This window comes from Alternaria burnsii, assembly GCF_013036055.1.
Source record: "Alternaria burnsii strain CBS107.38 chromosome Unknown 752, whole genome shotgun sequence".
NCBI lineage: Eukaryota > Fungi > Ascomycota > Dothideomycetes > Pleosporales > Pleosporaceae > Alternaria > Alternaria burnsii.
The window spans coordinates 980,595-994,622 of record NW_024066114.1 but is presented as its reverse complement, the minus strand read 5'-3'; the positions used below and the strand labels follow the sequence as shown (position 1 = coordinate 994,622).

Genomic DNA, 14,028 nt, shown 5'->3' with positions numbered 1-14,028 from the left:
TGGTAAACGTCTTTGCAGATGTCTGGACTGGCTGCCACGAATGAATAGTCCACGGTATTGAATGATCCATGAATCCACAAAGTGAGAAAAGTGTCTTTGTAGAAAATGATTCGAAAGCAAGCAACCAGGTTCGAAAGTCCATATCGTTGCACAACAGCATTATGTGAGGCCGCCGTAGGCGGCAAAGCCGCGGTCGAATCCGCATCATGTGTTCTCGTTGATGCTCTCTCCTTTAATTGACTCCGTATAAGGCCTGCCCAGCTGTACTGCCACCACTTGTATAGGGATGTATCACTGCCATTTCCCGCCATTTTACGCGCAGTCTCAGGTAGAAATGCGCCACGCCAACGAACAAGACTCCACCGACGATGAAAAGGGCCCAGAAGACCCAAACATAACTTCCCCTGATATATGCAACTACACCGCCTACGACTGGGCCTATACAGGTCCCCAGATTCAAGGCCATGCCGATTGGGCCTAGCATCCCTCCTTTTTCACTTGGTACGCAAATGTCTGCGACCACACCGAAACTGATGGCATACGCTGCACTTGCTCCGAGACTCTGGATCGCACGCAAAACTAGAAGAACTGCGTAGCTGCTCTTATTGAGTGCTAGCCCAAGATTACCGATGACGTACAGAGCAAGAGTGGCAAGGAAGTAGGGTCGCCAGCCATGAACATCAGACAAAGGCCCGAATATGACCGGCGAGATGGCTTGGAAGATGATATAGAGGGTAATCGTAAGATTAATTGCCTGCGCAGATGTATGGAAATGTGCGCGCAAAAGAGGCAGGAGAGGGAAATAGATGGTCGCTGTTAGAGGCGACGTGATAGCTGCCAGACCTAATAGCAGTTGTAGCTGCCGTCGCTGCGACCGTGTAAAAGATGTGTATTCGCGGGGGGCTGACGCCTCGACGGTTTCGCACTGAGATGTGTCTGCATGCTTGCTCAATTCGATGTCGTCCGCGTGCGTAGGAAATGTTTTTGCGGCCTCTTTTGACATGATGCTGCGGTTACTGGATCGCGCTGGTGCAAGTGCGAAGTCCGGCGGGGTATGGCTTCCGTCACCCCGGCTAGGGCACCCATGCTGGCTTGCCTTCTTCACGGCCAAACGTCCGACGTTCTCCTCACCCAACCCCAGAATACAACCCCACTATCCCTGGGCACCTCGTATACTTGTCGATCGCTAGTTCGAATTACAGCGCTATACCAGACGATGCAGGCCAAGAGGTGGGACTCTATGCATCGCAACCAATTTCTCCGTCCCCCGGTTGACGGCAAGGGAACGCTGTTTGCCGTGAGGTCATCGAGCGTGTAGCAAAGCGACCACCGGATATTAAGCTCGCCATGGTACCGTGAATATGAGTGTACTCGTTGGCTATTCTCGGCGGTAAAGTCTCGTCACGATGGCTACTGCACTCATTCTCTCAGCATGTCTCGCCCTGCAAGCTGCAGCCAGAACGGTCAGGTCACCCACACCTCCTATGGGATGGAACTCGTACAATACCTGGAACTGTCTTCCCTCTGAAGATAAGATCAAAACAAGTGCACAAGGGCTCATCGATCTCGGACTGGATAAGGCTGGCTACAACTTCGTAACAGTCGACTGCGGCTGGCCCTCTGAAGACCGAGATGCTGAAGGTAAACTCCAATGGAATGAGACCCTCTTTCCGTCCGGTGGTAAGGCACTTGGTGACTTCATCCATGGTTTAGGACTGGATTTCGGTCTTTACTCTGGCGCTGGGTACCTGCAATGCGGATCAGAAGCGCTGCCTGCGAGTCTGGGATTTGAGCAGTTAGACGCTGAGAGCTTTGCTGAGTGGGGAGGAGACAGCCTGAAGTACGACCCAGTAGGACGATTTCAGTTGGAATTGCGCATCTTGCTAACAATGCGAAGGTATGATAACTGCTATTCTACCTCCAATACCACCATGGTCGACTCGAGTTCCGCGGAGTCGCAGTCTCCGGCACGCTTCCAACACATGGCAGCCGAATTGGACGCCGTAGATCGCGACATCCACTACTACGTTTGCCAGTGGGGGATCGGCACTGATGTTGGAGACTGGGCTGCTGAGATTGGCAACACATGGCGAATCAGCAACGACATCTACAATGCCTGGCGCAGCATCTGGCGCATCACGAACCAAGTCGTACCGTACTTTCGGCACACGACTGTTGGTGCGTTTGCAGATATGGATATGTTGATGTGAGCAAAGCTCCGTACACTCATAGTCCCTTGCTAACAATCCAAGCGTCGGTCTCAATGCCCTATCAGAAGAAGAAGAGCGTTTTCACTTCGGGATGTGGGCGATCAATAAGTCGCCTCTCATCATTGGCGCAGCACTCGACCCTGAGCGCATTAGTGAGAGCTCTTTGGCCATCATGGAAAACAAAGAAGTCATTGCCGTCAATCAAGATGCTCTTGCTCAGCAGGCAATGTTGGTCCGTCGCGACACCGAGGAAGAGTGGGATATATGGATGGGGAAGCTCTCGGGATCAAGAATGGTACTAGGAGTCGCGAACTGGAAGAACGACTCGCAAAGCGTAGGCTTCGACCTTGCATCACTAGGTATAGCTTCGGCCGATGCGCGCGATGTTTGGGCTGCGAAGGACGTTGGTGCTTTGTCTGGCTCCCAGACGGTAGATCTGGCTGGGCATGAACTGCGACTATGGATTCTATCCAACATCGTCGAAGCTGCTCCGCTCCAATCAGGCTCTTATAACTCTGCCACCAACGCTTCTCTCTCTGGACCAGCGCACGTATTCTCGTGTGCGAGCGGAACATGTCTTCCCGCGGGCTCAAAAATAGAATACATCGATCGTAGCAGCAGCGTCGTCTTCTCCAACGTAAGCGCTCCGTCCGCTGGTAGAAACCTCGTAGGAGTTGACTTCGTTAACTATGAGTACGCCTTCACCACTGCTTGGGAATGGGGCGACAACACACGAAACATGACGATCGCGGTCAATGGTGCCGAGGCAAAAAGATGGGCCTTCCCACTCTCTGGCGGCGACTGGCAGGAAAGTTTGCGACTTCATATCGAGGTTGATGGATTCGTTGAAGGCACAGAGAATATGGTTGAGTTCAGAGGCTATGGAGACTCATTTGCACCAGATCTTGTAGGTTTTGAGATTCTGAGCAGCACATAGACTACAGTTCGTGGACAATCAGCTTCAACGCAGTCTGTTGGTAGTACCAGTATGCCATTCGCAAAATAACACCATGTTTATCTCACTTGCAACTGCTCTATGGTGTGCCGATCGTATGACTGTGCTTACCCATGCGTCTACAGGGCGAAAGCGTGGGGACCCCGCACGCGTCTACCCGATAAGCAACTGCAATCGCGGGTTAAAAGTCGCCGAACCTTCGTCATTCAACTCTTGCAACGCACAACCCTACTCCTAGCTCACAGAAGAAAATCATGGCGCTAGTTCCGCATACCTCAACTCCGCTAAAGACGGGCTGGACCTTCAAACAAGGCGATCGTTCTTCTACTCACGCGTATTTACCGGCTCGCGATGTACCGACTGAGATCTACCGTGACCTTCTCAAGAACGAAAAGATCGAAGACCCTTTTAACGATCTCAACGAGCTTGCAGTACAATGGGTTGGCGACAAGACATGGACGTACCGCACCATCTTCGCTGCCCCTTCCGAATATGGGACTGCAAACACGGTCACCAGACTTCGCTTCGAAGGCCTGGATACCTTTGCTTCTGTCTATCTGAACGGACATAAGATCCTGGAGTCTGACAACATGTTTGTTGAGCATGAGGTCGACGTCTCAGGCAAACTTGAGTTGGACAAGAACGTCTTGGAAATCGTCTTCGAGTCAGCGCGCAAAAAGGGTCGCGAGCTAGTGGAACAGCACAAAGAGCACCGCTTCATCGTACATCAAACGGAAATCTCAAGAGGGCCTGTTCGTAAAGCGCAATTCCATTGGGGGTGGGATTGGGGTCCTGTCCTCATGGCATGCGGTCCTTGGAAGCCGGTGTCGATTGAGACATGGTCTTGCCAGCTTTCAAGCCCAGGAGTGCAGTATGAGCTATCACAGAATTTAAAATCGGCGGAGGTCAAGGTCAAGGTCGATTGGGAAGGTCTTGTCGCTGCCATAGGCTTCACGATCCTCAAAAAGGACAGTCTCGAAGCTGTGACAGAACAAAAGGTTGACGTCAGCACCGATGATCAGTCGGGCCTCACAGAAGCTACCATGACCATAAATGACATTGAGCTGTGGTGGCCGCGAGGCTATGGCCAACAATCTCTCTACACCATCAAAATTCAGGCCTTTGCACCGGACCATCCGTCTCCGATTCATGACATCTCTCAGCAGTTTGGCTTTCGCCGCGCCGAACTAATCACAGAGCCAGATTCGTACGGTACGTCGTTCTATTTCCGTATCAACGACATCGACATATTTTGTGGAGGTTCATGCTGGATACCCGGCGACGCGTTTCTCACGCGCCCTTCCCCAAGGGATTCCCGTGCTTGGGCCAAGCTCTGTGCTGATGGCAACCAAACCATGCTCAGGGTCTGGGGAGGTGGCATTTACGAAGATGATGAACTATACAATTCCGCTGACGAATATGGTGTATTGATATGGCAGGATTTCATGTTCGCGTGTGCCAACTATCCAGCTTACCCGGAGTACTTGAAGAGTGTGCAACTGGAAGCGACACAAAATGTCAGACGTTTGAGAAATCATCCAAGTATAGTGATATGGGCGGGTAACAACGAAGATTACCAGATCGTGGAGCGATACGGGCTGCAGTATGACCCTGACGATAAGGATCCAGACTCTTGGCTCAAGACCGACTTTCCGGCGCGGTACATCTACGAATACCTTCTCCCAAACGTGGTGAAACAGGAATGTTCAAATGTGCTGTATCACCCCAGTTCACCATTCGGAAACGGCAAGTCCACCGTCTTGAAAGTTGACCATACAATTGGCGATATTCATCAGTGGAACGTTTGGCACGGTACTATGGAGCCTTATCAGCGACTGCCTGATCTGGGCGGACGATTTGTCTCTGAGTTCGGGATGGAGGCATATCCCCACGTATCCACTCTCAAATCATGCATTACCCGTAAAGAAGATCTCTACCCAGGCTCGATGGTAATGGACTTTCACAACAAAGCCATCGGTCATGAGCGACGGCTCATCAGCTACCTCGCTGAGAATTTCCGTATCAGGTACGATTTGGAGAACTTCGCTCATCTCACCCAGGTTATGCAATCAGATGCATTGACGTGGGCTTACAAGTCCTGGCGCCGTCAATGGAATACGCCTGGCGATCGCAAGTGCGGAGGTGTATTGGTATGGCAACTAAACGATTGCTGGCAGACTATGTCCTGGTCTGTTACGGACATTCATGGCGTCCCTAAACCAGCCTTCTACGCCATCAAGCGTACGATGCGCCCTATCACTATCGGTGTGCAGCGCAAGTACCAAAGCTGGACTATGCGACCAGCTGATGAACTGTGGCAGCGCGACACAGGACATATCGACATGCGAAAGTTATGGCAGGATGTCGAACACGATGTCTGGATTGCCAATAGTACCCTGCAAGAGGTTGAGGGTGTTGTGACCGTACGCTATATCTCCATCAAGACAGGCGAGGAAATTGGCACAAGGGCTTCTGCCACAGTACAGGTCGTGGCCAACGGAACAACTAACGTCTTGGTTGACCATGTCGCCCAAATCAACCACGTACAACGTCCAAATGAGCCTTTTGATTCATCGAGAGCCGATCCGTTCGTCATCCATGCGACGTTGACTATCAATGGCGAGTATGCTGCCAGCGATATCGCCTGGCCAGAACCGATCAAGTATCTGTCTTTTAGCGATCCAGGTGTGCAGTTGCGCTACTCAGAAGACAAGAAGACTATTTCTGTCTCTACTGCGAAGCCAGTCAAGGGCTTCGTCTTCGCCGAGAATCCACGTTCGCATTTAAGCGATAACGGGTTCGACCTAGTGCCTGGAGAAACGAGAGATGTTCAGGTGGAAGGTTTCCCAGCAACTGCTTTGACATGGAGATATATTGAAATGTAGCGAGGCATACCTGCTTCTTCGCGTGTTGTCTTAAGTAGTTAGTTATGCTGTACCCCAAATTCCATCCTCGAAGTCGTTTTCTTCGTCTTCTGAATCTGCGGGTCTCTCTCCAACTTTCCAGAAAGCTGTCGGCCCAGCAGGACCATGAAGGTCAAAGTCCTTGTCGAACCAAGTTCCCACAACACCGCGTGGACAGCGCAGCCCACCAACCTGAATACCATCACTGCGCCACCTCTCCTCACCGCTGTCGCAACGTCAGTAATACTCTGTCCAATTCACAAGCAGTGTACTTTGTACTTACCCTTGGAATACCGAGATGGTCTCCCAGCGCACTTCACCCTCTTGTGTCAACCGAACAGTACCGCGGATACCAGAGTTGGCATTAGGATCCCAGAGAGCATCTACGGACTTGGCTACACCCTTGAAGTGCACAACTGGCAAGGTAGGGTTATCAAAGGGCCCTGGTGTTGTGACGTCTGTGACACGCAGATCCATGACGATATGTCTAATAGCTTCATCGGTATCGAGTGCGCCGCGCGGCTCGTCGGAGGGCACTTTCATCGCATCAGAGCTGAAATTGTAATTGTACAAGTCATTATAGTCGAGAAAGCAGACGATCTAGATGTAATTAGAGAAATGGTTGAACTCCTAGTTGGGCGAGAACCTACACGCGCCCAAATGCCTTCTGCTCCGTACGGATCCTTTATCCTGAGCGGAATGTCTGGTTGCTGTATGAGCGCCGTATAGTTCGATACCTCATGGCCTATACGACCATTCGCTACTGGAATAACGCCATCAAGGGGACCGAACCATGGCGGTCGCAGACGATTTGAGACAGCATGAGCGCAGAAGCAGGAGTTGTGTCCGATGACTATCATGATGCTTTCGATCATCTCCCAGTCTACTCGCCAGGTTCCATCATTGCGGAAAGGACCCCACTCGTTTTTATCGGTATAGTTCCGTAGGTCGTACACTCGCGATCTGGCTAATGTGTTCATTGATAGATCAATCTTTCCGGCGTTGGATGGAGGGAAGCCGAACAGACTGTGTAATCTTGCGCTCAACTGTCGACTTTCTTCGTCCCCGGCTGATTTCCGTTTTGCTGACCTAGTGCGACCAAAGATCGAAGAACGGCACAGAAAGGCGTTATGGTTCTGTTCGATATGTCGAAACAGGTCTGTCACGAATCGTTGGTTGCGAGTGATGCCGTATTCATCCCGCGCCATAGTGGCTATAAGTTCACTAACAGTGGTTGCAACGAATGTAAATTCGTCTTTCTAATGATTCTTAGCAACTTTCGACGATAAAACCAGTGTGGGTATACCTTGAGATCATTGTTGGCTGACTCCAACACCTTTTGGCACCTCACCACTCTCTGCAATGCTTCTACCCATTCCGGCTCGGGATCGGTCGGTCTTCGCCTTCGAGGATCGTCCTGTCACAACGTCAAAATCCATGACTCGCTACACCATCAGACAGCCAACCATACAAAATGCTTGAGGTATAGGGTCTTGTAGAGCGGTTTGTTTTTCTTGAGGAACTCATTGAAACCTTTGCTGGTTTGCGCACATGCAGCAAGATCAGCAGGATGTAGTTCCTCCAAGATCCTGATCAGCACGTCGTAACACAGATCCAATAATTCAGTCATAGCTGCCCTTGCAAGGTATAGACCGTCGGAAGCAGTTGTATATCAAGCTGCTGAGCGGAGACAAATAAGGGTCCAAGTGGTGACGATGTGGGGTTCGGAGATAGAGGCCTAAATCCGAGTGTCTGGCTGGCACGACTTTAACGGTCTTTGGCCGACCGGTACTCTACGCTTCTAACAAGTCCTAGATAAATGCATGTACAATAGGAAAGATGTTTGTGTATCGCGTAAGAAGTCGCCGCCCTGGACGACAAACTGAGCAAACGTCACATCGGCCATTAGCGCGTCTTTTAGTCAGCAGGGCAATTGTGCCGAAGTCCACCAGCTTCTACGACTTTTTTACCATCGTGTTACGCATCACAACCGCGCATTGCACCAACGTTAATTTGAGCGATATCCTTAGCTATTTGCGCCGCCACAAGATCCATTACGGGCGCTCGGTCAGTTCTCGTTGCTGCTCATACGAATAACCGGAGCCTTCTCGCGTTGGCTTGATGTCGAAATGCGCGCTAAGACGCGAACCGGCCCGGGATTGTGATTAGCAAGCCAACCAACGCACAGGCCTTCAACACAAGCTGACCTATCTTTACCTCACCTGCTCTGCTTGCAAGCTCAACGATGGCAATGGTAGAAAGGTACGATGCAGAGAAGACTTGATTGAACTTGAAAACAATGCATTTGGGGTATCGAGCTAAAAGAAACTACCACTCTAAACGGTCGTCGCACGTCAATCTTACGTCCCACCGGTCATCTCCCTTCCATACTTCGCCACCCTTGTTGGTCTTTGCAACTATCCGCCTAAGATCGCTAATCATTCCACCAGGTCCTGAAGCAAATACTTCAGTGCCTCCTCGTACGGTGCCAGCAACAAAGTCTGTCACGAGAGCGTCAAGGTCAGGCCTGGCCTGGATGTGGTTAAGACCCAGTTCCGACTTTGACACACCGTGAACAGACAAGGCAGAAGATGCATCAGCAGACGAAGAGTCGGAGCTTGAGGCAGGGTTGATCTCCTTGGAGCATTCGTTGGGCGCTGCCTTCTCTGAAACAGTAAGATCAAGGTTGGCTTCTTCCGCGGCGCGGGTAACGTAAATATGAATACCAGTTCGCAGGTTTCGGCATTTTCGCTTGAGGGTAGAGAGTTCAGGGCCAACCCAGTCAATATCGCTTCTTCGGCGTATACTCCAGATGAGTGTCATGTGGCGATCAGGCGACTGTGAGCTTGAAGCGAGGTCGAGTAGCACGGGAAGAACGTATGCGATACCAGTACCACCAGCAATACACAGAATGTTGGAGCTGGAAGCGAGGCCACGCATGGTACGCTCGCCGTAGGGTCCAGTCATGACTACGTTGAGACGAGCATCAGCCATCAAGCTCTCATGAGACTCTTGGTGGCTCGCCATATTGGCAATGCGCTTCATAGAAAGGTCTGCGATCTTTTTTGTTTCACCGCCACGGGCGCGGAAGATATAAGAATGCCTCTGAGCGTCAGCACCGAAAACCGGACGGCTGATTGGGGTGAATGGATGAGATTGCCAGATAGAGCTTTCGGGGAACGTGAGGTAGAAGTGCTGGCCGACAGCCCAGGCATCCTGAGGGTGGTCAAAATCTAAACGAACTACATCGCCATTAACATCGTCCTTGAAAAGCGCAATGTTCGCGGAAGCAGCACGGAAACCCATGTGTCCGGATGGCAAAAAGTTGTAGTGGAGCAGAGCTGTCCTAGCAAGCCTGATGGCGCGATCGATGCCCCAAACGAGAAGTCCTGGTAGAAGGAAGACCTTCAGTTGCTCCCAGTGGCCCCAGCAGGCGCCTATGTACACCATGGCGAGAACGTAGTGAGCCTTGCGGAAGAATTCGTAGCCCGTGATTCGGATGGCCCATGGGGTAGAAAGCAGGACAAGAATAGTCAAGAGGATCATCGCCACTAGTCCCCAGATCATGTACTCTTGGACGATCCACTCCGCACCGACAGTTGGTTGGGGCTGGTACAGGCGAAGCTCAATGACACACCAGCCAATGGTATGAAGAGCTGATTGGGCGAAAATGATATATCCGAGCCAACGATGGAGGAAGTTGAAACTCTGATACGGCAAACCAGTTACCAGCGACAGAATAGACTCGCGAGTCGAAAGCATGACGGAGAGAGGTGTAAGAGCATATGCGATGACACCAATACGGTCTGACCACGGTCCGAGACTGGTACGTGTGTTGTAGACGCCGGGCATCTTCTTGACAGGCGTAATCCATTTCTTGTAAACGATGCCAATGAACGAGAAAAGAGTGAGGTAACCAGTCAAGACTACCAGAGTGAGGACCTGTGTGCGTGTCACACGTCCAAAGATCGGTCGGGCAGCGTCGGGCAGGAGATATTGCCGTGCGTATGATGGAATCGCTCGTTGGAGTCGCTCGAATGCGCTGCGTCTTTGTGGTATTCCTTCTCCTGCTTCTGCTGGTAATTGCACGCCTGATGGCTGCGAGTGCGCGAAGTGTCGGCCGACGCCCCACACCAAGAGGATCGCGCCAATGGTCGCCCATATGATTCCGGTGTAATACATGCCAATGTCATGGCTGCGATAGACAACGTCGAGGTATTCGCAAGAACCAGGGTCGTTGGTGCAAGGTACAAGGCGATCTGCGTAACCCCAATGCGGCTCGACAGCGCTCGCCTCAGAGAAATTCTGGATGTGGACACGCGGGACGAGCATTTTGGAGTCCATGGTCGATAAGTCGCTGGTTAGCAGACAAAACGACTGGGCAAAAAATTTAATAGACGATGCGTGCTACATGTCTCGAATCGGTGCGCGGACCGCATATCTATATGAACTACCGCAGGCGAATTGTAACACACCGGAAACATGGTGAGCACGTTTCGTAAAAAGATGGGCCAAGGATTCGAGAAGTGGGCTGCGAAGCTTAGGCGGGTCTTTAAGCGGCTCCCGCACTCTTGGATCGATTGAAGAGGCTAGTGCGAGAGTGTTTGAGCAAGTTCCCCCATAATTTCCGGCGAGTTTGCCGGCATGCCTGCGCGGGCCAGACTGCAGTGAGACGGTAACTCGATCCTACATATCTATGTCGCGGTATCTATAGCCGCAGGGTCCAGTTTGACGGTTGTTATATCATTTTTTGACATACCTCTTCCACGGTTCAGTTCTTGACAGACGTCGCTCCAAACTTTTCGAACCAACCTCGGAACACGAACAACACCGCCCATCATGCACGGAATGTCAGGAATGTCCGGAATGTCTTCGGGCAACAGCACCTGTGTCACAGAGGTCCGCAATCCATATCGCCGCGATATAACATCATAACTGACGTTTCTTTAGATGCTGTGGAACTGGCGCGTAGTAGACGCATGCTTCCTCTCCGAATCATGGCACGTGACCAACAACGCCATGATGGCCGCAAGCTGCATTGGCGCCGCTCTCCTAGTCGTTACTCTTGAATTCCTGCGACGAGTCAGCACCGAATACGATGCCTTCCTACTCCGCCAATTCCAACGACAACTTAACGCACAGCAAGCTGCGCTCGCCGCTGCCACGCCCGCCAACTGCTGCGATGGCCCTACCTCGACTCTCGGAACACAACACGCCACCTTCCGTGCCTCGGCACTACAACAACTTGTTCGCGCCTCGTTGCATGGCTTGATTCTCGGTCTCGCGTACATCATCATGTTGTTGGTTATGCACTTCAACGGATACATCTTCATCTCGATCATACTAGGAGCTGTTTTGGGCAAGTTTTTGTGCGACTGGATGGTGGTTAGGATACCATACGGCCAGGTTAGCGAGAAAGATGACAGACGCTCTTCAATCAAGGCGGCAGGGCCGACCGGTTGTTGTGCGTAGATGGTGTTGGATGGAGCGACTGCGGTGAATTTTGAACGATTAGATACCCTATTATGACTGCGATATTGTGAATGAATTTAGTCTTGACCTTGTACTGCGATATTTGAATAAGAAGGCTGTGTTTGCACTTGACGAATGATGGTAGCCCCGGATACCTTGGATTGCAAGAGATTGTGGCATGCCAGCATGTACTTGTTCGCAACAGCAAGCAGGCAACTATTCCTACGGGGACAGCGTAGATCGCTCCTGACAGTATGCCAACAACCGGGTAACAGTACCGCTGCATTGTCAACTCGACCAATCGGAGACGCCCCGTATAACTAACTCACATGTAGAGTAACTTGGTGGGAAGTGACATCCATGTCTCATGACAACGATCGTGTTATCAACCAATGCCAACATGTTGACTGCACATTGACCCCACGTCATTCTCGGTCCTATTGTCACAAAAGCAATATCTTACGCCTTCATATTTCTACCAGTGGTCTTATTCTCCAAGCGCTTTGTGCGCGCATAAAGCAAACGTGACCCCGTATACTGCGAGAGTGGGGTTTAGCGGCCCAACCTCTCTCCACAGTGATACCGTTGAGCGTCCTTTTGCGCAAGTTATGGCTACAAGCCAAGCATGGCTTTGAGGTCTGGACCAGAAGTCCCGTGTGAAAGAACCACACATCGGGCGAAGGGTGACTAGTGATCATTTTACAGCTAGGATCCGTCCTTGGTGCAGAGCATTTGCGCAGATTGTGCCTACAAGCTAAGAAGAAGCCGGGAACTGGAGTTGACAACAGCGGCAAATACTGAGTAATGAGGCGCCCCTATTCCCGCTTCGATACATTCTCTCATGATGCCGATGGGCGAATAATGTTGGAGTGCAATGTCAGCGTGAGTCCGTCATGTTGCGCATTGCAGTAACTTGCTCGTGTTTCTTAAGGTGACCTCGGGACCCTTCTTGCTACGCTCTACAGTGGTGGGTATTTGCGGGTGAACAGAGCGCTATACGTTGTCATCCGTGGGGATCTGGAGACGTACTGATGCCTTCACTTCACCCGAACAGACTATCAATCCGCTGTACCACCGTGACACCGTTTTCAAAGCTTCCTTACATTGCTTCATCCGTCGTGTACGTGTTATAGATGGCCATTAACACGATGGTCTTTACTGACCAGAACACACTGAATTCAATATCTCCGGAAGGATGAGCACCATCGCAGTGCTCTTGGATGTTACCTCGATATTTCTATAGATGGCTCGACAGACGAACGAATATGCAGGTGAAGGCGCAAAGCACTTTTAACCTCTGAGATGAGTGTGCGAGACTGGTGATCGGTGAGTCTTGTACTTATCGAGGTGAGCTCTAGACTTTCGCTCACCTTACGATGTTGCCTTTTCGACACTTGCCAGCTGCCTACTACCCAATTCGCTTTCCTCGTATCCCCAATCTCTACCAACTTTGCACATTCCAAGATGAGTATGGCGAGTGGGTTTGAGAGTCCCGCTGCGCTAGAAGAATGCACTCATGGTGAGAAGCTCGTTGTAAGGTAAGAGCTGTCGCAGAAGATATCAAAAGGCTATCACTGATATCTATTTACCCCGGTGCTGAGAATCGAAGTATCGGCATCGTCGGAATCAGACATTCAGACGTCTTACAACCAGACGTCTTTATAACCAGAGAATGGTCAATTCACATGACGTTAATGGAAAGCGAGTGCGACAAACTCAAGTGGCAAGCAGGATTCTATCGCACATACAAGCTTGGCCCTGGACATCCCCACGAGGTCTTCGGCTTGTTCATTCAGTGGCTGTATACTCGAACATACCAGGAAAAGGAAGGTCTCGCGTGGTCTTTCGACAGGTGCCTGACTTTGCTATCCGCCCCTCTGGAGATCGGACTTGCGCCTGAACTACAAGTAGACTGGCCTGTTAAGGCAGCCGTTGCCAGTTGGGAACTTGGCGTCACCCTACATGCAAAGAACTTCCAAAATACGCCATCAAGCGTCTCTTCGAAGCTTTCTCCAGACCCCTCTCGCGGCCGCTGACGCCAGCATTGTTCGCCCATATCTTCCAATTCCACAAGGAAAGCTTTACAGAAGGCTCATCGCAGCTACAACAGCTACTCCAGAATGTTGTCGTTCGCAATTGGGGAGACACTGCTATCATCGACCACACAGCCCAAGAACTATGGTCATTCTTCCTCGGCTTATGCCCTAGCTTTCGCGAGGACTTCCTCGTCGCAACGAAGCACGCACTAGAGAAGAGGCAGGAAGAGGAGCTAGACTTTGTGAAGTATCTTATCCACTAGGATATCAGAGAACATGATAGAGATGGAGAGGTGCATTGTGAAAGGTTAAGTGAGCGTATGGCGCTCACGGGCAGGTATGAGACGCTAGACAGGACTGTCTCCATAAACTAAGCAATTTGCCGAATGTAAACTGTCAAGGAGATCTCAAGATCGAGAAGTGAGACATGAAGTGCAAACCGGCTCTCCAGT

At 51.1% G+C, this 14,028-nt stretch overlaps 6 protein-coding genes across 6 annotated transcripts; 3 read left to right on the top strand and 3 right to left on the bottom strand.

The window, feature by feature from the left end:
- Positions 1–232: 232 nt before the first annotated feature.
- On the bottom strand, positions 233–1,003 carry GT037_006427 (major facilitator superfamily; the record flags this gene model as incomplete). Its single annotated transcript, XM_038931474.1, has 1 exon — positions 233–1,003. One exon carries the CDS (start codon positions 1,001–1,003, stop codon positions 233–235), a length of 771 nt encoding a protein of 256 aa, XP_038785971.1.
- A 403-nt stretch (positions 1,004–1,406) lies between these two features.
- Positions 1,407–6,050, top strand: GT037_006426 (carbohydrate-binding module family 35 protein; the record flags this gene model as incomplete). Its single annotated transcript, XM_038931473.1, has 5 exons — positions 1,407–1,840; positions 1,898–2,206; positions 2,253–3,117; positions 3,170–3,345; positions 3,404–6,050. 5 exons carry the CDS (start codon positions 1,407–1,409, stop codon positions 6,048–6,050), a joined length of 4,431 nt encoding a protein of 1,476 aa, XP_038785970.1.
- A 42-nt stretch (positions 6,051–6,092) lies between these two features.
- GT037_006425 (uncharacterized protein) lies at positions 6,093–7,698 on the bottom strand (the record flags this gene model as incomplete). Its single annotated transcript, XM_038931472.1, has 5 exons — positions 6,093–6,294; positions 6,352–6,668; positions 6,719–7,327; positions 7,375–7,485; positions 7,540–7,698. The coding sequence occupies 5 exons, from the start codon at positions 7,696–7,698 to the stop codon at positions 6,093–6,095; spliced, it is 1,398 nt and encodes a 465-aa protein (XP_038785969.1).
- Positions 7,699–8,396: 698 nt separating this feature from the next.
- On the bottom strand, positions 8,397–10,412 carry GT037_006424 (ferric reductase; the record flags this gene model as incomplete). The annotated part of the gene is made up of 1 exon (XM_038931471.1): positions 8,397–10,412. One exon carries the CDS (start codon positions 10,410–10,412, stop codon positions 8,397–8,399), a length of 2,016 nt encoding a protein of 671 aa, XP_038785968.1.
- Positions 10,413–10,907: 495 nt separating this feature from the next.
- GT037_006423 (high affinity copper transporter) lies at positions 10,908–11,540 on the top strand (the record flags this gene model as incomplete). Its single annotated transcript, XM_038931470.1, has 2 exons — positions 10,908–10,967; positions 11,019–11,540. 2 exons carry the CDS (start codon positions 10,908–10,910, stop codon positions 11,538–11,540), a joined length of 582 nt encoding a protein of 193 aa, XP_038785967.1.
- A 1,464-nt stretch (positions 11,541–13,004) lies between these two features.
- On the top strand, positions 13,005–13,839 carry GT037_006422 (uncharacterized protein; the record flags this gene model as incomplete). Its single annotated transcript, XM_038931469.1, has 3 exons — positions 13,005–13,078; positions 13,150–13,534; positions 13,615–13,839. The coding sequence occupies 3 exons, from the start codon at positions 13,005–13,007 to the stop codon at positions 13,837–13,839; spliced, it is 684 nt and encodes a 227-aa protein (XP_038785966.1).
- Positions 13,840–14,028: the final 189 nt, after the last annotated feature.